The sequence below is a fragment of the Hylobates moloch genome, unplaced genomic scaffold, assembly GCF_009828535.3.
Source record: "Hylobates moloch isolate HMO894 unplaced genomic scaffold, HMol_V3 SCAFFOLD_4, whole genome shotgun sequence".
Taxonomy (NCBI): Eukaryota; Metazoa; Chordata; class Mammalia; order Primates; family Hylobatidae; genus Hylobates; species Hylobates moloch.
The window spans coordinates 133,879,103-133,900,218 of NW_026652279.1; the positions used below are offsets into that span (position 1 = coordinate 133,879,103).

At 37.0% G+C, this 21,116-nt stretch overlaps 1 protein-coding gene across 3 annotated transcripts in view; it reads left to right on the plus strand.

The window, feature by feature from the left end:
• Positions 1-19,526, plus strand: part of BORA (BORA aurora kinase A activator) — a 29,680-nt gene extending 10,154 nt beyond the window's left edge. For 2 of the 3 annotated variants that reach the window (XM_058437975.1, XM_058437977.1), the window contains 8 exons: positions 113-194; positions 5,688-5,753; positions 6,644-6,700; positions 7,120-7,346; positions 8,109-8,234; positions 10,308-10,925; positions 17,477-17,608; positions 19,228-19,526. In XM_058437975.1, coding sequence (XP_058293958.1) covers positions 113-194; positions 5,688-5,753; positions 6,644-6,700; positions 7,120-7,346; positions 8,109-8,234; positions 10,308-10,925; positions 17,477-17,608; positions 19,228-19,293 — 1,374 coding nt within the window. In that variant the 3' untranslated portion in view covers positions 19,294-19,526. The remainder of the gene's footprint in view (positions 1-112; positions 195-5,687; positions 5,754-6,643; positions 6,701-7,119; positions 7,347-8,108; positions 8,235-10,307; positions 10,926-17,476; positions 17,609-19,227) is intronic. The other variant, XM_058437976.1, reaches the window with a different exon arrangement.
• The last annotated feature ends 1,590 nt before the right edge of the window (positions 19,527-21,116 follow it).

Sequence of the window (21,116 nt, forward strand, 5' to 3'; positions counted from 1 at the left end):
ACAATTATAAAGTTAGTATATAACATGTTTAATAATTATTTGGTAAAACACAGGTACCGTCTCACATTTTGGGTGGAATTTATGCCTAATTGTATGACTTTAATTTTCCTAGTTTTTCACTAAAGATGTCATCGTACCCTCTCCTTGGACTGATCATGAAGGGAAACAGCTTTCACAATATCATTCCAGTAAATGTGAGTGTACTAAAAATGATATGAATAAAAATAAAAAAAATCGGTGAATATAAAGCAACATATCGTGAAGTGCTAGTATATCTGCTTTGTAAGGAGCTTGCTTTAAAATTCTGGATAACATAGAATTTAACTCCTTTTAGGGTTAGAATTAAAAATTTGACTAAAATTTATGGAATTTATTTTTAGCTGTTATATTCTGAATTTAACTTTTTCTTCATGACTATTGTGAATGTCAGTTATAATGATGGTTATAGAGGATCCATAGATGAAGAAATAGTTGGTATTGAATATAGAGATGAGTTATTAATGACTTTAGCAGTATTTTGAAGGTTAATATTTTAGATAAAACCCTAAATTGTGTTGCCTTTTCCTAATCTGCTGATTTCTTATAAACGTAAAGGAAGGATGAAGACTTAATATGACCTCTGGGACAGTGTATTATTGCTGAGTATCTGCAAAATTAATAAGGAAATTAAAGGGCAAGCCAGTAAGCTATCAAGTATCTTTCTACCTCCAGGCAATGGTTGTCATATATTTGTTCTCACTACTCTTTGGGTTGTGAGGCAGTATCCAGGCATCACTTGTATATATGCATCCCTCATCACAGTGGAATTACACTGTCTATTGTAGTACACCTTAATTATGCTGTCAGTATAAGAGGGAATGTTTGTTCCATTCTTTATCAAAAAACACAACATAATAATACAATAACAATAGGTAAGCTGGGTTAGTACTTTCTCTATGCCAGGACAGTGCTAAGTGCTTTCAGTAATTTCTTACAACTCATATGAAGTAGGTGTGATTATTGGCCCCATTTTATAGGTAGGAAAACCTAGTTTTAGAAAGGTGAGAGCATTTGTCCAGGGTTACAGAGATGATAAAAGTGGGAAAGCCTGGATTCAAAATTAGGCATTCTCAAATCAGATGCTGTATTCTTAGCCATTATGAATTAATGGTAGAATGCAATAGTAGATGGAAATCTGGATTGTAAAACTTCCTACTTTTATAAACCAGAGAGGTGACCTTGATCAAATTATTCAATCTCTTTGTACCTCAGTCTTTTATTTGTGAAATAAAAGGATTGAACTAGAGTTGTCCATTTACATCCCTCCTAGCTCTAAAATTGTGTGTCCAAGGTGACATTCTCATAGATACTAGTTTTTCACCCCCAGATTCTTTACTGTTGGATTTTTTCAACAGATGAATCAACCTTCTTAAGTGATTTTTTAAATAACATTTTGTGTTCCAAGTATCCTGTTTTAGTTCAAGTGATGCAGGATCAAGAAGATGCTAAAAACACTTTAGACTCTTTGAAACCTAATGAAGCCCACGATAACAGTGCAGTGGTTAACAGGATAGGCTCCAGAGCTGTGCTGTTTACTGTGTTGCTGGGAGACAGTTCTCCATATGCCTCACATTTCTGCACACCTTTCATGAAGTGGCATGGACAGGTTCTGTTCCCAACTATCTTTTCTAGGGTGTTTGTCCTGTGAACATCCTTGGAAGGTAGAGATAGTGTGTCCCACCAGAGCAGAGGGTAGGTTTGTTTTGCTGTCCAGTATAGTAAAGATGATGTCTCCCTCTGGAGCAGATTTGTTTGTAGTCTCTCATAAAAGAATGGGATTTCCTAAGCTTGGGGTTCCTTAGCTATGGTGAAAACCCATTGTGTGTCCACCAGCCACCTGGGTATTTTAATTTAGAATCTTTTAAGATAGCATTCCTCCCATGATTAGGAGAGACACAAGATGGAAATAAAAATTTTATTACTTACAAGTCCTAGGGGTACACAGCATGCCTGAACACCACACATGGAGGTCAGGGAGAGAGAGAAAGGGACCCATGGGCCAACGCCTTTATTGGGTCCAGGGCATTATCCAAACAGAGTTTTAGTTGGTGGGTTTAAAGCAAGCAGGCATGCATTGAGGAGGTCACACAGTGACTGAGAGATAGTCACTGTGGCATGTCTGTGTAGTTGATGTGAGGTACGAGGGTCGGGGGGTCAGTCAGGTAGGCTATATGTAGATGTCCCATAGGGAGGTGGTTACCAGGAGGAATTTATATAAGGCAAGTATCTGGATCAACCACATTGAGGTACAGAACTGGAAACTGTGTCGGGTGAATGAGCCCTGCTTTTTGTATGAGAAAGTCCAACTTCTATGCAGAATTATAAGAATTCACTGCACTGGGCTGTTTCATGTCACCTTCTTGGCACTTGGGAGCAAAGGGAATTAATAGGAACGTTAAGTTCATGCTGCCTGCTGTGCTGCAAATAATGAAGTCCTTTGTCTTTGCCCCCAGAAGCCTCAGGTCTTTAGCCAGCACCAACAGAACTTTGACATGTTCACCTGTTAGTTGGCAAGTTGGGTAGAATCTTAGACCCTTTATAGTTCTTGACAGTTGTGGCCATGTGTGACTATGTAAATTTAAAGTTAAAAATGGAGTTCCCCATTCACAATATTCACATTTCAGGTGCTCAATAGCCATGTGGATATCGAGTAGTATAGATAGAGAACATTTCCATCATCACAGAAAATGTTCTATTGGATGCTGCGTTAGGGCCAAGGTTGGCAGCCCTTAAGGGTAAAGGACTCAATAATAAATACTTAAGCCTTTACTGACCACACAATCTCTGTCGGAACCACTCCACTCTATTGCTGTACCACAAAAGCAGCCGCTGACAATATGTAAATGAATGTGAGTGTGTACCAGGAAAACTGTTATTTAAAAAAATAGGTGAAAGGCCAGATTTGCGCCATGAACAATAGTTTGCTGACCCTTACTCTAGTGTAATATTATCTAGGTTTGAATTGTACCCAGTAAAGCTCACTAGTTGTGTGACTTTAGATGAGTTACTTAGCTTTTCTGTGCCTCAGTTTCCTTATCTATAAAATGATAGTTATTGTGGTACCTCTAAGATAATGTACCTAGCACATGGTGTTTGGTTATCTACCTAAAGATTAACAAATAAAATGATGAATGAGGGGAAAAGTGGTTTTGTTTATACATGTTAGCTTGTGCTGGTAGCATTTACTATTATTAATATTTATGCAGCAAAGTGCTTCAGTGCATATCATCATGTGTTTTTATTTATGGACTTGAGTGAGAATTTCCCTGGGATATATACCCAAGTAGAGGATTTCTGAGTTATAGGATATATCTTTACCTAATCTGACTACACAGTATTAGAGTGCTCTCTAGAATATCTGCAGTCTGTACAGCCCCAACAGTCCCTAGGGTTCCTGTGTCCCAGCATCCCTGCCTGCCCTTGGCATTATCCAGCTTTTACATCTTTGCCTTTCCTATAGGTTATTTGACATTATAAATGATTGTTTCAGTTTTCTTTTTGTCTTCATAGACTAATGACCTTTTAAATTTCATAGAAAATGTCTATTTGTAATTCATTGATATGTTTCAATTGGAGTTGCTAACCTTTTTTTCCTGTTAATTTCTAAGATACCTTATATATTGTGGTTATATTGGTCTTAAACATTTCAAATGTTATCTCCCATTCTGTCATATGTATGTTACTCTTTGTTCTTGATATCCTGGGTTGCATAGAAATTCTTATTTTGGTGCAGCCAAATCCATCAATTTTTTTTTTTTTCCCCATTTGATTGTGGTCTTAAACTTGTCTAAGCCCTTCTAGGGGAAACAACCAAAACACTTGGAATAGAGTTGCAAAGTGATGTGATAATGTTGCTGTAGGTGTCTTTCTGGTCTGAGGAAGGCAAGGAAGGCATGCTGGCAGAAGATAAAATTTAAGCTGAGATTTGAGTTAGACTCTTGGAATGCAGGGGAGAAAAGGCAGGGAGAAGAGAGCATGAGATACCTAGAGATGAGAGAGATACCTGTTTCTTGTTTGTTTGTTTTAGGTACTCAAATAATATTTAATCAGATGGCAACCATGCTAGAGAAATAGACATGGTTTTGAAAGGCTTTGTAAGCCATTGAAGTGTTTGGATTTTATCCTAAAGACTATTGCAGGGTTTTAGGCAGAGAGAGTATTGATTACATCTACCTTATAGAAGGTCACTCTGCATGCAGTGACAAAGTCATCTGCATCCAAAATTTTCTTTATTTATTTACCCGTTTTGATAGTATTTCACAGGGAACTTTAATTTATTCAGCAACCCACTTACCCATTTTAAAATTTAGGATTGTTAGGTTACTACACTTCTATTTTGTCATTTTATTTTAGAATTCCTGAGTTGTTTCTGGTTTTGGGGGGAGGGAGGTTTGTTTGGTCCCCTTGCTTTTTTTTCCTTTTATTTTGCTTATATTAGTCTTTTTTGAAATGGTTTTAGTTTTTTAGTTTTTTTAATCTGGTGATTTTTCAACTTATAAAACTTTAGAGTTAAAATAATTTGCACCCATATTTTTAACTCTTCTTGTGAAAGAAACTGCATGGTTTTATTGATCAAATTTCAGTTTTTGTCAAAATAATCTGGCATTTTAATCTGTTGAGGACATTGAGGGTAGCTAAAGGGTATCCCTAACCTTTTAAGGTTGACGTCATGAAGAGTAACCATCATTTCCTTAAAAAAAAATACTACTTTGGGATTCATCAGTCCTACTACTGGGTATATATCCAAAGGAACCAAAATTACTACTTCAAAGAGATACCTGCACTCTCATATTTATTGCTTCATCGTTAATCACAACAGCCAAGATATGGAGTCAACTTAAGTGTCCATCAACAGATGAATGGATTTTTAAAAATGCGGTGTATATATATATATATACACACACACACACACACACACACACACAATGGAATACTATTCAGCCTTAGAAAAGAGGAAATTTTGTCATTTGTGACAACATATATGAATCTAGAGGACATTATGCTAAGTGAAAAAAGCCAGCCACAGAAAGACAAATACTGAATGATTTCACTTATTATGTAGAATCTAAAAAAGTCAGACTCTTAGAAGTAGAGAATAGAGTGGTGGTTACCAGACGGTAGGGAGGAGGGGTCATGGGGGAGATGTCGGTCAAACGGTACAAAGTTTCAGTTAGACAGGAGGAATAAGTTCTGGTGATCTGTTGCACACCCAGGTAACTATAGCTGATAATGAGGTATCATATATTTCAAAATTGCTGAAAGTGGATTTTAAATGTTCCCACCACAAAGAAAAGTATTTGAGGCAATGGATATGTTAATTAGCCTGATTTGCTCTTGTCACAGTGTATACATGTATTGAAACATCACACTGTACCCCATAAATGTATACAATTATTTAAAGAAAAATGTAAAAAAAATATTGCTTGGTGTCTCCTTATTTGCTGTGGTAATCCTTTAGTTTTATCCTTGTATTCCCTCAAAGGTAAAAAAATAATAGAAACATACCAAAATATATACTTATATATGCAGATTTTTTTTAATGTTACAAAATAAGTTTCCACTTTCTTAATTTTTTACTTTGGAAAAAGTAATGCTAAAGCAAATGAAGAGTATAAAACATAGGATTTTTCACTTAAAATGTCTTACAGGCATTAACACAAATAGCGACTCTCCAATCGGAAAAAAGCTGACCATTCACTCTGAGAAAAGCAATGGTGAGTACGAACACAATTTGAAAAGAAGTATGTTCCATTTAAGCTACATTGGATTCTAAACCCAGTTCAGGTAGTAACACTTTACTCTGGAATTGAAATTGTTTCCTTTTTCTTTTTTTTAATTTATTTTTTTCTTTGAGACAGGGTCGCACTCTGTCACCCAGGCTGGAGTGCAGTGGCACAATCAAGAGCTCATTGCAACCTTGACCTCTCGAGCTCCAGTGATCCTCCCACCTCAGCCTCTTCAGTAGCTAGGACTACAGGCACCCGCCACCACACCTGGCTAATTTTTGTATTTTTTTGTAGAGACAGCATTTCACCATGTTGCCCAGGCTGTTCTTGAACTCCTGGGCTCAAGCGATCCGCCCACTTTGGCCCCCCAAAGTGCTAAGATTACAGGTGTGAGCCACCAAGCCTGGCCTGTTTGGATTTTTTCAATGAGCTACATAATAACCATATGAGAGCTGACCTTTAAAAACAAGTATAGTAGAACAGATGCATCCAGCCATGTTTTAGAAATAGCAGTAGTGTTTTGCTTTCTTGTTCAAAGCATGTGAATTGATTTCTGGTCTTGGAAAGCATTCTTTTGAAAATTGGTTAATGTGAGAAATCTCCCCCCAGATATAGGCTGGCTTCCTTTTCAAGTGCCAGTACCAGAGCCAGGAGTTAACTTTTACTATTAACATGTTTACACCAGTGGCGGAGAGTGTGGGAAAACACTTCTAGAAAGGTGGCAGGGTATGTAATAGAATGCAGAAATGGAATAATTCCATTTGGCTGGAACATTACAGGGAGATGGTTGACTGGGCAGCACATGCTGAATTGCATATTGTATACTTCCATTGATTTATCCCACGTTTGAACTTGTTTATTTATTTGCTTGTTTCCAGCTGCTTGTCAGACATTGCTGTCTCTTCCTGTGGATTTTAATTTAGAAAATATATTAGGTAAATACTGTATTTGTTTAAACCTTTAATAACTTGAACCAAAGGTTTTGTTTGGCTGGCTTTTTGTAAATGGTAACATGGGAAATCTGTGGCAGTGCCTCTTTCTAAAGAAGTGGGGAAACTGCCCTGAAATTTCTCTTTTTCTTGAACATGGTTTGAATTAGCCTTATTATCATAGTGAACTTTATTACTATAGACAGAAACTATAAACATTTTATTGATAGTATACTAACAATGTAGCACTTAAAAACTAAGGAATAATTTAAGATGTAAAACATCACATATGCAAATAAACTTTGCCCTCTTTTCGGGAAAAAATTCAAACATAGTGCATGCTGGCTTCTTAAAAGTTGAGTAACAGAAGTATAATTGCTCTTTAAAATGACTAGCTTTGCCTTTTCTCCTATTATTAAATATAGGTGACTATTTTAGAGCTGATGAATTTGCAGATCAATCTCCTGGAAACCTCAGTTCTTCATCCCTCAGAAGAAAGCTGTTTTTAGATGGGAACGGAAGCATCTCTGACTCCTTACCTTCGGCTTCTCCCAGAAGTCCTCATAGTGGTGTTCAAACATCACTTGAGATGTTTTATTCAATAGATTTGTCTCCTGTAAAGTGTAGGAGCCCCTTGCAGACACCAAGTTCGGTGAGAAGTATACTAAAAAGCAGTTGGCTAATATGCTGTCAAGCTTGAACCCACATTTTGTTGTTGTTCTACCTTAGGCTTTCAGCAGCCTGAAGCCATGGTTTTTGGTTTCTGTCTCTAGTAATAAGTGGAAAAGAGAGATGAGGAAGGGCCTTTACTGGCCTAAGCAGAAACAGAAACTAAGAACTCATGACTGTATTCTCTCCCTTGGACACCACTGTGAGATGTAGTTGGACCGAGCTGCCCAGATTGCTTTCAGAAGGAGGGATGGTTGTCTTTTGAGTATGATGCTTCACAGAAACTAACTCTAGTTCATATGTTATCATTAGTCATAGGCATGTTTTAGGTCAGACTCTTCAATTTTGTACTTAGATATGTACAGGATGACCAGATTTATCATGAGTCTCAAGGAAATTCAGCATAGGTTATTTACTAAAGTATGTGAGATTTACAGTATAATACAACTGGCTTGGCATTAATAGAGTAAATTATTTAAAAATTTTTCACAGATGGTTGCTTAGTGTGAAACTTAATGGTTTGTTCAAATACAATGTGTTTATATTTTGACTAACATATTTGATACTATTTCAGAATTTTTGTAGCAATCTTCTTAGTTGTCTTTGTTGCAAGGTGTCTTTTGGTGGTTCTTGTGAACTATTCCTAGTTTATAAGTGTGTTTTGAAGACCGTGATAAGTAGTATGCAGCATAAGAGTTAAGGAAGAGAACCATGTACATTTATTTACTATTTAATTTTATTACAGGGGCAGTTTTCTTCTAGCCCTATTCAGGCTAGTGCAAAAAAATACAGCTTGGGAAGCATAACTAGTCCTTCGCCTATTTCTTCACCCACTTTCTCACCAATTGAATTTCAGATAGGAGAGACTCCACTTTCAGGTATGTCTCATAATAAAATACCTAGTTAAAAGTTTTATACTATCAATATTTGTTATTAGAGAGGTTCTTTTAATTTGTCTTAATGATACACCTCAAAATGATCACTAACCTTCTAACATTTAAAAACTTTGATTTTTAAATAAAAGAACAGTTTACCTTCAAAGGCTGGAATTCTCACTAGTTTCTACTGTAATGTTAAATACAGTTACTTTAATTAGCAATATTTACATCAAACACTATCAAAGGAAATTTAGCAATTTTAGAGACAAGTTGGTTTTCGTATGCCTTCTGACCTGTAGGTTTAGACTTTGGTAATATTCACATTTTGTATAGGTATATTTGATTAAAGTTTTTAATGTAAATACGATGTGTGGAAATTTACACATTTCTCTCTGCAATACATGAATTTCTCTTTGTAAAAATTATAGCACTTTTTGAAAACTATTCACAGTTTTTAAAAACTTAGTACACAAAATTGGAAAACTGAAAACTCTATTTTGCTAGTCTTTGTGTATATATGGATATACACATACGGTTACATACATGTATATACATATATATAGATGGTTCTAGATCCTGCTTTTTTCACAAAGCATTCTATGAGTGTTTTCATAGGTTGTTCAAGTCATTTATAATTGTCTCAAAGCACAACTTTGAATTGCTATATATTTCATATGAATGCATCATTCGTTTTCAACCATTGATAAACATTTAAATTTTTCTAAGTTTTCTTTATCACAAAACTAATATCCTTATGGGTACGTGATATTATACATATTTATATTCTTAGATTAAATTTTCAGAAGTGAACTTATTTGGTCAAAGGGGGTGAATGTTTTTAAGGCTTTTGATGAATCTTGCCAAATTTTCCTCATAAAAGGTTGTACCAATTGAAATTTTCATGAGTAGTTTGTAAGAAAATCATTTCTTCCCAACGAGAAACACTGGTATTATTTTTGATGTTTACAAATTTGGCATATTACAAAAAGATCTCTTACTGCTTTAAATTTTGTATCTTTGGTCACTAATGACATTAAGTTCTTTCCAAATATTTATTGTCATTTATGTTTTTGGGGGGGGGGAGTTGTTAGTTCAACCTAGTGTTATTATTAAATGAATGGCCTTCCCTTGCTTTAACTTCCATATTTTTTTTATTTATGTGGCTGAACACTTTTCATATGCATGTTTACCATTGGAAAGGTTGTTACGTCCATTTTTAAAACTTTTGTTTTTATTAAGCTAATTAAGTTACAAAAAGTATTTTTTAAAGTTTTAAAGCATTTTTATCATTCTGATTATCATTGTTAGGCTCTTTATTGTTGCAGATATTTTCCAATTTTTTGTTTGTTTTTTCATATTGCTTATGGTATTTTACATAAACACATGTATTTTTACATTTTTCATTTGCCAAGCACAGCTGTTAAGTTGTAGGTTTCAGCTGATTTGCTAGGGATTTTCCGTGTATTTGAACAATGTTAGTATAATAGCAGTATGCTCATAAGCAAATAATTCTCAGTGAGTAAAATAATTTAATTAAAAAAGAGAAAGTGACCCGATGCAATGGCTCACACCTGTAATCCCAGCATTTTGGGAGGCCGAGGCCAGTGGATTGCTTGAGCCCAGGAGTTCGAGCCTGGGCAACATGGTGAAACCCCATCTCTACCAAAAAAAAAACACAAAAAACCGAAATTAGCCAGGCATGGTGATATGCCTGTAGTTCCAGCTAACTTGGGGCTAGGGTGGGAGGATCACCTCAGCCTGGGGAGTTCAAGGCTGCAGTGAGCTGTGATTGTGCCACTGCACTCCAGCCTGGGCGACAGAGTGAGACCCTATCTCAAAAAAAAAAAAAGAGAGAGAAAGTGCCAAATAAATTATTTTTTAAGAGCCTCGTCTTGCTTATTAAGACACATCCATTTGTGCTATTGTTTTTGACATCAGAATTTCACTTTGGTAAACAACACAACTATTAGAGAAATGCAGTTTTTCCTGGCATGAAACATGATTACCATTTAGTAGTGACTTTTCCATTTTCATGTTTTTGTGATGTGATTTTTTTCCCTTCCCACCTTTCAGAACAAAGGAAGTTTACTGTTCATTCTCCTGATGCTTCATCTGGAACAAATTCTAATGGGATAACTAATCCATGTATCAGAAGTCCTTATATAGATGGCTGCTCGCCAATTAAAAATTGGTCTCCTATGAGACTTCAGATGTATAGCGGTGGTACTCAGTATCGGACCCCACTGATTCAGATACCTTTTACTCTTGAGACTCAAGGTGAAGATGAGGAAGATAAAGAGAATATTCCTTCCACAGATGTCTCATCACCAGCCATGGATGCTGCTGGAATACACCTACGGCAGTTTAGTAATGAGGCTTCTACACATGGTACACATTTGGTTGTGACTGCCATGTCTGTTATACAAAATCAGTCCAGTGCTTCTGAGAAAGAATTAGCACTGTTGCAGGATGTTGAAAGGGAGAAAGACAATAACACTGTGGATATGGTTGATCCTATAGAGACAGCAGATGAGAACACTTGGATTAAAGAGCCGGTTGATAATGGCAGTTTACCCATGACTGATTTTGTGAGTGGCATTGCCTTCAGTATTGAAAACTCTCATATGTGCATGTCACCTCTTGCTGAAAGCAGTGTCATTCCTTATGAAAGCAGTAACATTCAGGTAAGGTATTTAATATTCTATAGCCCCTTCCTCACTGCCTTGGTGTTCTTTATCCTTTCTTTTCTAAGATTATAGTATAACAAAGATAATGGATTAAACATGAGGACTATAGTATTATATAATATTTTTAAAAAATATTAATACTAAGTGATAGAAGAGTAAATTTATTTTAACTATGACTGATAAGACATATTTCATATTCACATTAACTGATTATATGGAGTAGGAACAGATGAGAGCAGAAAAGAAATTAGCCTGCTCTAGAGAAATCAATCCTGCTAGAGTCAGGCAGGATTCATCACTGTTTCATGTGGATCCAGTCCCCCAAAACATGCAAGGTCTGGTATAGTATTTGTATTCTAAAAATAAAATCATTTTTGTTTTTCCTTTATGTGATTTAGGGGGGATAAACAGAGTTTAGAGCACTTGTTTTTTTTTTTTTTTGAGATGAGATCTCACTCTGTCACCCAGGCTGGAGTGCAGTGGCTTGATCTTGGCTCAGTGCAACCTCCACCTTCCGGGTTCAAGCAATTCTCCTGCCTCAGCCTCCCGAGTAGCTGGGACTACAGGCGTGCGTCACCACACCCGGCTAATTTTTGTATTTTTGTAGAGATAGGGTTTAGCTTTGTTGGCCAGGCTGGTCTCGAACTCATGACCTCAGTTGATCCGCCCACCTCAGCCTCCCAAAGTGCTGGGATTACAGGCATGAGCCACCGCGCCCAGCCTTAAAGTTCTTTTATGTATGCATTTTTGTACTTTTCTTTTAGAAACGTGATTTATAGCAACATTTTTCATGAAATTATACATTTCCAATTTTGCAATGTCTCTGACAACAGGAAAACTTGATCCATTTGACAGATACGTATACTTCATAATTAGCACTTTGGAAAGGCATTTGTTCCATTCATTGTTGTGTTCTTTGAGCTGAGAATTTTGAAGGAACTTCAAAAGTCAGAAGGGGATAGCAATAACATCTAACACTGACGTAGCATTACTAATATGCCAAGTCCTATTCTGAGACCTTTACATGTTTTAATTTGTTGAATCTTTACAGCAATCCTGTGAGGTATGTGTACTATTATCCCTGTTTTACAGATGAGGAAACTGAGGGTCAGAGAGGTTAAGTAAATTACCTAAAGTTTCTATACAACTAGTAAGTGGAAGAGCTGAGATTTGATCCCAGCAGTCTGGCTTTAGAGTCCATGTTCTTTAATCCAAAAGTTAATACTGACTCATAATAATAGCTAATACTCACATAGTGTTTTGATATACCAGGCACTCTTCTAACCACTTTATTAATTCATTTAATTCTCACACCAACTCTATAAGGCTTTAGTGTTGTCAGTTTTGGCATGCTGAAGTTAAAACTCAGGGAAAGATTCTAAATGACCCAAAATTAAATATAGTATTTTGCTCATATTTTTATGCTTCTGTTGCCTATCCTGACTTATAGCTTCATTGCTCAAAAAAGATCATACTAGAATCGCTTGTATGTATTTTAGCTTCTCTACAGTTTCATAAATAGAAAAAAGCACATACAGGCTTAAAAGTATATGCCTTAAAGGCATTGTTTGCTTCTTTTACTCTCTGCCTTTTTTCACTTTCTCTCTCTCTCTCTTTTTTTTATATAGAGAAATTACAAAATACTTTTGTTGAAATAAACCTTAATCATCATCTAATCCAACTAACCTTTGGAAGCCGTGGGTAGCATATTCTCCCATAATGGTAGTCACTACTAACTTGTCAAACAATCTATGCTTAATTACACTTGCAGGGCTATTCCATTCATTTTTTAATTTCTCTTACTATTACAAACCTCTTCCTTCTATTGGGTAAAAATATGTTATGTGATACCCCCCAAGCAGTCTCAGTTTTACTCTTTGGGCCATAACATCATAATGTCTACTAAAAATGTTTCATACATTACAATTCTGCCACATAGTTAGCTTTCTACTAGCTTTCTGAGGAAGAGTACATTTCTAAAGACATTGCATGTCTGATCATGTGTCTGTCTCTCACATTTGAGAGTTTGGAAATGTCCTTCAGAGTTTGAAGGTATTGCTTCCATTTCAGTGAGAGATCTGAAGCTATTTCAGTGCTTAATCTTTTGTTTATGATCTCTTTTTATCCCCAACTCCCTGGACATGGATAGGCATTTTTCTTTGTCTACAGGGTTCTGAAATTTCAGTGATGTCCTTTAGTGCAGGTTTCTTTCCATCCATTATACTCTTCACTCAGAATGCCCTTACAGTCTGTAAACTTATTCCCCTCACTTCTTGGATCTTTTCTTGAATAATATCTTAGATTTCTCCTCTGCCGCTTCTAGTGTTCTCTCTGGAACTCCTTTTGATTCTCCAATTTCTAAAAATCTTTTTTTTTAAATCTCCTTTTTGTTTGAATTTTTGGGCAATTTCCTCCAGTTTATATAATAACCTTTCTATTGAGTTTTTTATTTTCTACATTTTTGAAATGTGTTCGGTACTAATTTTAAAAGTCTGTAATGTGGCTGGCAAGGCTGGTCTTTCTACTCTCCAGCTTGTTTGCTTCATTTTCTGTTTAGGTCCCACTAGCTTTCCAAAGTTTTAAATAGCCATGTTTTCTCTTGTCACAGGGCCTTTGCACATACTATGTAGCATTTCTATCCCATTTTACTTAGTTAACTCCTATTTATTTTTTTCATTGACAACTTATTGATTACATCCTCAAACCTTCCCAGATCACATTAGCCAGGCCAGACCATATGCTTTCATGATTCCATGTACATTTTGCATTCTTTCCAGTCAGACGACTAATCCAGCAGTCATGCATGTTTTTATCCCCAGTGCTTATAAAAAAGAACCTGGCACGTAATAGCCGCTCATTAAATATTTGTGTAACAAAAACAGAAGGCATGCGTAGGTTAAGTTCAACCAGAGGGATGGTATTTACTGAGAGTAACAGGGAGCCAGGATTTGGAACCCTGAGGAAGAATTGAGGGATCAGGTAAAGGAAGCACAGCCCCTGAAGGAGACTGAAAAGAACCAGCCAAAGAGGAGAAAGGGACACTTAGAAAGCACAGTGTCATGAAGCATTTTAAGCAGGAAAGAATAGTTAGCATTGCCAAAATAGGAGCAAGGAACACTGGGCTTGAAAAGGGGCTATTGGACTAGTAAGAGAAGTAATTAGTAACTGAACAGCCTCAAGGTGAAAAGTGAATGGAAGGTTAAAGAAGGGGAAGTAATGAAATAACGTGTGTAGATAACTGGAGTTTAGTTGTGAAGGGAAAGAAAATGATACCTAGAGAAGAGCATCAACATCAGATCTTTTTGTAGTTTGCTCTTTTACTTTGTTTTTACTTAACCCATTTATGCCTAAGGTGGCAATTTTTTGAATTTTCGCCATCAGACCTTGGCAATGACCTTGAACAATAGGATGTAAGTAACTCCCACATGCTTAATGTTCCAATAATGGAACACAGAAGAAACAGCATACAGCATTTAAATGAAGACGAGAGGGAGGTTTTTAAAAACTAGGAGTTGGGCAACGTAATTATTAATATAATTATTAATAGGTATCCGTCACCTGTCCTTTTCAAGTACCAGAGAGCATGCCAAGCATTTTACAGTCAGAAGCTAATCCCTGTGATACCTTACAGATATAATAGATACTGTCATCTGTCAAATGGTGATCTGTTTTATAAATGACAGAACTGAGGCATGCAAGAAGGGGTAGAATCTAGAGCCCTGATAGGAGTAGCCGTGGTAACTCCTCCATGTTTAAAGGAGGGCAGGGTGCCAGGATGGGTGTGGGTGCAAAGGTATTTAGTTGAGGGGCGAGCATGGCATTAAAGAACATGGGCTTGGGAAACCATAATGGCAGATTTCAGTTTATAGCTCAGCTCTGTTAGCTTTATAAATCCCAGAAAGTGACAGTTTCTTTCAGCTTGTTTCTTCTTTAAATAGAGATAATAATAGGATTACAGGATATTAGCATGATCATTGTGATTAATATAAGTAAACAGTGCCTGAACACTGTTGGTGGAAATATGAATTAGTACAGCTATTATGGAAGTTCTTCAAAAAACTAAAAATAGAACTACCATGTGATCCAGGAATCCCACTAGTAGGTATATATCCAAAGGAAAGGAAATCAGTATGTCAAAGAGATACCTGCACTCCAGTGTTTATTGCTGCACTATTCATAATAGCCAGAATATGGAATCACCGTAAGTGTCCATTAATAGATGAATGGATAAAGAAAATGTGGTATATATACACAATGGAATACTATTCAGCCATAAAAAAAGAATGAAGTCCTTACATTTGCAGCAACATGGATAAACTGGAGGACATTAAGTGAAATAAGCCAGGCACAGAAAGATAAATACCACATGTACTCCCTCATATGGAAGCTAAAAAGGTTGATTTCATAGAAGAGTGTAGAATAGTGGTAGGTAGTAGAGGATGGGAAGGGTAGGGGGAGCAGGGATAGGGAGAGGTTGGTTAATGGATACAAAAGTACAGCTTGATAGGAGGAGTAATTCTAGTGTTCTATAGCTCTATACAGTGAGTGTAATTAACAATTTATCGTATATTTTCAAATAGCTTGAAGAGCAGATTTTGAAAGTTCCCAACGCAATGATAAATGTTTGAGTTAATGGATATGCTAATTACCCCGATTTGATCATTACACATTGTAAACATATCAAAATATCATGTACATCATAAATATGTGTAATTGTGGTCAGCTTAAAATAATAATAAAAGCAAAAACATAAGTAGTAATGGAAGGCAAGTTCCTCTGAATGGTAACAAACAAGGGGGACTGAGAATGATGAGGGAAGGGCTAAAGTGCTGGGCCCAGATGTCAAGGAATGCTATCACAGGGCACAACTGTTGCCAATTAAAAGTTTTAAAAGACAATGACATCTAATTTATGTGGTAGAAAAATAAATTTAGTAAGAAAGTGCATGTTAAATGACTGACATAGGACACCATTTAAAGGCACCATGGCCCAACTGGAATATAAAGTTTGCAATTAGAACCAAGTTTGAATTAGAGTTCTTTTATTTCCAGGCTGTGGGATCTTAAGGCAAGATTTACATAGCAGTGAATCGAACATGACTTTTTAATTTTTATCCCCTTATCCTTCTTAGCTATAAAGTGAGATTGATGCCTACCTTGATGCCTGTGGGGGATAACAAGGTATCTGTTGCCTGATTGGTACATATTAGGCATTGACATTAGCAGAAGTCTAGATGAGAGACAGTGAAGTCAGCAACCATCTCAACTTGGCTCCCGTCGATCCTGCTCTTCCCATAGTATGGGACAAACTCCCCGCATGCCTTACTTCCTGCTGTACTAATGAGTAACTTTTCCCTCCATATATATCCAGTTACATATTAGTATTGCATTATAAGCCAGCTATTTGGCAGTGATGAATATTAGAAGGAAGAGCTATTGGCAGAATCTCTGGGAGCAATCTGACATTTATATTTTTGATCAAGTAGCTATTGAATGATAGCAGAACAAGGCTTTCCCCCAAAAATGTTACACTTCATAAGGCTTTTGTTCTAATGGAACATGACCTCTAGTAGTAAGCAGATATGTATCCAGCCCTGAAAACTGGGAACATTTTTTCAGGATTATTAAGTGATAATAGACTGCAGTTTCTAGGCTAGTCTGTACCTTTGTGAGGAAAACAAAATGACAGTCAGCTTTTTCCTTCCCTCTGATCCTAACTTGCAGGGAGGGCTTAAATGCAAAGTGATTCCCTTGTGGATTGCTTTCTTTGGTGCTCAGCATTATACAGGTAAATGGAGTGTTGTGCAGTGAACAGAACCTGGACTTAGGTCTCACATCTCCATCACCACATCACTGGATGACATTGTGAAAGTTAAGCTTTTTAAGCCTTAATTTCCTTCTCTAGTAAAGTAATAGGGTTGTTGAAAGGAGAAAAAAATATTAAATATATAGAGATAGTGCCTGGCCTTTTTAGAGACACTCAATAAATGTTTCCAAGCTGGAAGTTTGCTAGAATCTTTCATTTTTGCTCTTTTGCACTGAAACAGTGTATCTTAGGATGCTACAATTTTTATTAACATGAAAAGCTCAACTAACATCTAGAGCCATTATATATGTGGCATTATTGTGAACAACTAGGTGTGAATATAATATAACCCACTTTTTAAAAGGCAGCATGCCTCAAGCCATTTACAGACAAGCCTGGAAAATGCGTTGGAAGGTGAAGTTAGTTGTTAATACTCGTTTTTGTCTACTAAGTACGATCACAGAATAACAGGAAAGCATTTTGTCAGTAGGCCGTTCACTGATTCTTAAGGAAGTTACAAGATATATTTCATTGAAAGGAATTGTAAAATGACTACAATAATCAGTACTATGCAGAACTACCTTTTATATTTGTGCATTACTTTTGAATTTTGTTCAACATGATCAATATTACATGTTAGGATCGTTCAGATGTAGTGAATGACAGTTTATAGTGGTTTACTTATTTAAATATTTGACTTTTAAGTTCCTCACAATATATTTTTTTCTTTTTTCTCCTGTCAGATGGATAGTGGCTATAATACGCAGAATTGTGGAAGCAATATTATGGATACAGTTGGGGCAGAAAGTTACTGCAAAGAAAGTGATGCACAAACGTGTGAAGTTGAGAGTAAATCTCAAGCATTTAATATGAAGGTATGGAGAAAATATAGAGAAAGCTTAATATTGTTTAGATTAGAAATATAAAATAATTTTGATTATTAGACAATAGTACTATTGAGAAACTATATGAAATTTAAAACACTAAAAGGTAAGCCTGTTTTAACATCCAGTAACCTTTAAATATATTGGTTACTCTGAATATAGTAACACGAGTATCTTACATACTACAAAGTGTGCAAAGGTAGCACATATTTGATGAGGGCATTTACCGAACCTTCCAGGTGATGGTTATATATTCATACTTGAAGACACTCATCATAATTTCAGGCACTAGTCAGGACAGTCTTTAATTTTATATGCCAATTTTTTTTGCATTTTATTTTTTTGTAGAGACAGGGCCTGCTGTGTTGCCCAGGCTGGTCTCAAACTCCTGGTGTCAAGCAGTCTTCCTGCCTCAGCCTCCCAAAGTACTGGGATTACAACATGCCCAGCCTTGTGTGCCATTTCTTTTTTTTCTTTTTTCTTTTTTTTTTTTTTGAGACAGGGTCTTACTCTGTCACCCAGGCTGGAGTGCAGTTGTAGAACCATAGATCACTACAGCCTTGAACTGCTGGGCTCAAGCAGTCCTCCTGCCTCACCCTCCTGAGTAGCTAGAACTACAGGTGTGAACCACCTCGCCCTGCTGTTATATGCCAGTTTCTTATAAAATACTATAAATATCAGCAAATGTGCAACCAACGTTTAATAGGGAGGCCACCTTAGTTTTCCTTTCTGTTATATGTAGTACGAGCAAATTGCCTTTCTGTTGTATGTAGTATCAGAGCAGGTCTCTTCTAATATTAACCTGAACAAAATCCATCCTATTTCAGGATGCAGTTGTCTGTCTAAACATAAGTAGAGATACATGAAGGATTTTTTAAAATTTTATTTTTTTTTTGAGACGAGGTCTCATTTTGTAACCCAGGCTAGAGTGTAGTGGCATGACCACAGCTCACTGTAGCCTTCACCTCCCAGACTCAAGCATGTCTTACCACCTCAGCCTCCTGAGTGGCTAGGACTACAGGCATGTGCCACCACACCCAGCTTTTTAAAATGTTTTGTAGAGACAGGGTCTCACTATGTTGCCAGGGCTAGTCCCAAACTCCTGGGCTCATGCGATCCTCCCACCTTGGCCTCTCAAAGCGTTGGGATGCTTTTTGATACAGAATATTGATTTATAAAATACCGTATCTTTACTGTCCCTTCAGAGTTCAGTTAAGAAACGTGCTTTTAGGTTTTAAAAACAGTCCTGAGCCGGGCGCGGTGGCTCACGCTTGTAATCCCAGCACTTTGGGAGGCCGAGGCGGGCGGATCACGAGGTCAGGAGATCGAGACCACGGTGGAACCCCGTCTCTACTAAAAAAAATACAAAAAAATTAGCCGGGCGTGGTGGCGGGCGCCTGTAGTCCCAGCTACTCGGAGAGGCTGAGGCAGGAGAATGGCGTGAACCTGGGAGGAGGAGCTTGCAGTGAGCTGAGATCGCGCCACTGCACTCCAGCCTGGGTGACAGAGCGAGACTCCGTCTCAAAAAAAAAAAAAAAACAGTCCCGATAATTGCATCCTCCAGTGGTCCTACTTAAACTGAAAACAAGGTATTGTCTTCTTTTTCACAGCAAGACCACACAACACAGAGGTGTTGGATGAAAACAGCAAGTCCTTTTCAATGCAGCAGTCCATAGAATACCTCTGTCAGAATCAAAGACTAAGCTTAAGAGTTCCTCGCATATATCATGGTGCACAGGATCAATGTGATGGTGACTGGGAAAAAATTACTTCAAGTAACATGCTTAGCTTTCCCTCCTTAATGTGAAAAATCAAGGGCTTACTGACATAGGAACAACAGAAATGCTCCTGGAACTTCAAGTTGCTGAATTATAAGTTTATTTTTTATCAATAAATATTTTTATACTTACATTGAGTGATGTGTTTAACAACAAATTGTGACAGAGCTGAGTGCTCCTATCTTACAGGGCCAATGAACTACTTATTAAGCCTTACTGATAGCACTGAATTTAGCAGTTCTGAGAACATGTGAAACTATGTTAAAACTGAAGGCACTATATATTTTTACATGAAAGCTTGAACATACAGATGAATTATAACCCATGTGAAGAAATCTTAGATATAAAACTAACTTATCGAAGATACAAAAAAGGAAATTAAACAGGTTTCCTGAAATTTTAATTATTGAACTGTCTGTTCACCTCTGTGGGGAAAATTCTTAGTTCCAGTGATAACTGTTCTAGTTACTACTTTTAAGTATGTAAATACTAGAAAGGTAGTACTAGCGACATCATCACATATATTGTTATCTATGGGGCAAATGTGTGGTGCCCAGAATAAAATATACCTCATGCCTAGGGTAGGGACATCCTTTCCAGCTCAAACGTGGGTAAGGATGTGGGAGAAAAAGAATGTGGGAGAACCAAGAGAAAAAGGGGCTGGGAGAGTGGAGTTCCTATAGGGCGTAGGCCTGTGAAGTAACACTGGGGCAGATACATATGTTATATACAACTATTTTTTAAAAAAACTTATATCCATGTTGGGAGTAGATGGGTATATCAACAGTTTGGAAATACTATCTTTGGAGAATGTATTTTTGTATTTATAAATCAACTTTTAAAAACTGTCTCATGCAAAAGGGAATCATTCATATGTACCCTTAGGAAATAAAGACCTATGTTATCAATGTGTCATTTTCTTCTTTCCTCCATAACTGTACCTTGAAACCTTACTGCTGATCTGCAGAAAATGTGCCACGTTATGTACCTGGCTCATCTTCTTCAACACACTAACCATGAACACTAATAGCCATTAGGGGCCATGGCTACAGATACTGCATTGGAAAGTTGTCTTTAATCACACAGGTGTTAAACTCAATATAAATTTACCTAAAAGCAATTGCTATACATAAAAGGAGTTCTGGGTACTAAGGTTAGAAGCCTCACTGGCTACAGTTTTTTAATAGTACAAGTCAAGAAATAACAAAATAGTGACTATAACCTGTATTCAAATCCCTACTCTGTCACTACTTGATCTGGGCTGATGTGGTACGGCTTTGTGTCCTCACCCAAATCTAACCTTGAACTGTAACAATCCCCACGTGTCAAGGGTGGGACCAGGTGGAGGTAACTGGATCATGGGGGTGGTTTCCTCCATGCTGTTCCCGTGATAGTGAGCCAGTCTCATGAGATCTGAAGGTTTTATAAGCGTCTGGCATTTCCCCTGCTGGCAGTCATTTCGTCCTGCCGCGCTGTGAAAAAGGTGCCTGCTTCTCCTTTGCCTTCAGCCATGATTGTAAGTGTCCTGAGGCCTCCCCAGCAATGCGGAACTGAGTCCATTAAACCTCTTTCCTTTGTTAATTACCCAGTTTGGGGTATTTCTTCATAGCAGTGTGAGAACAGACCATAAACCTCCATTTTCTCATCTGTTAAATGGAGATAACAGTCCTGGCTTAACAGGGCTTTTTGAGTTAAGTGATATATTCCATGTAACCTGCTTA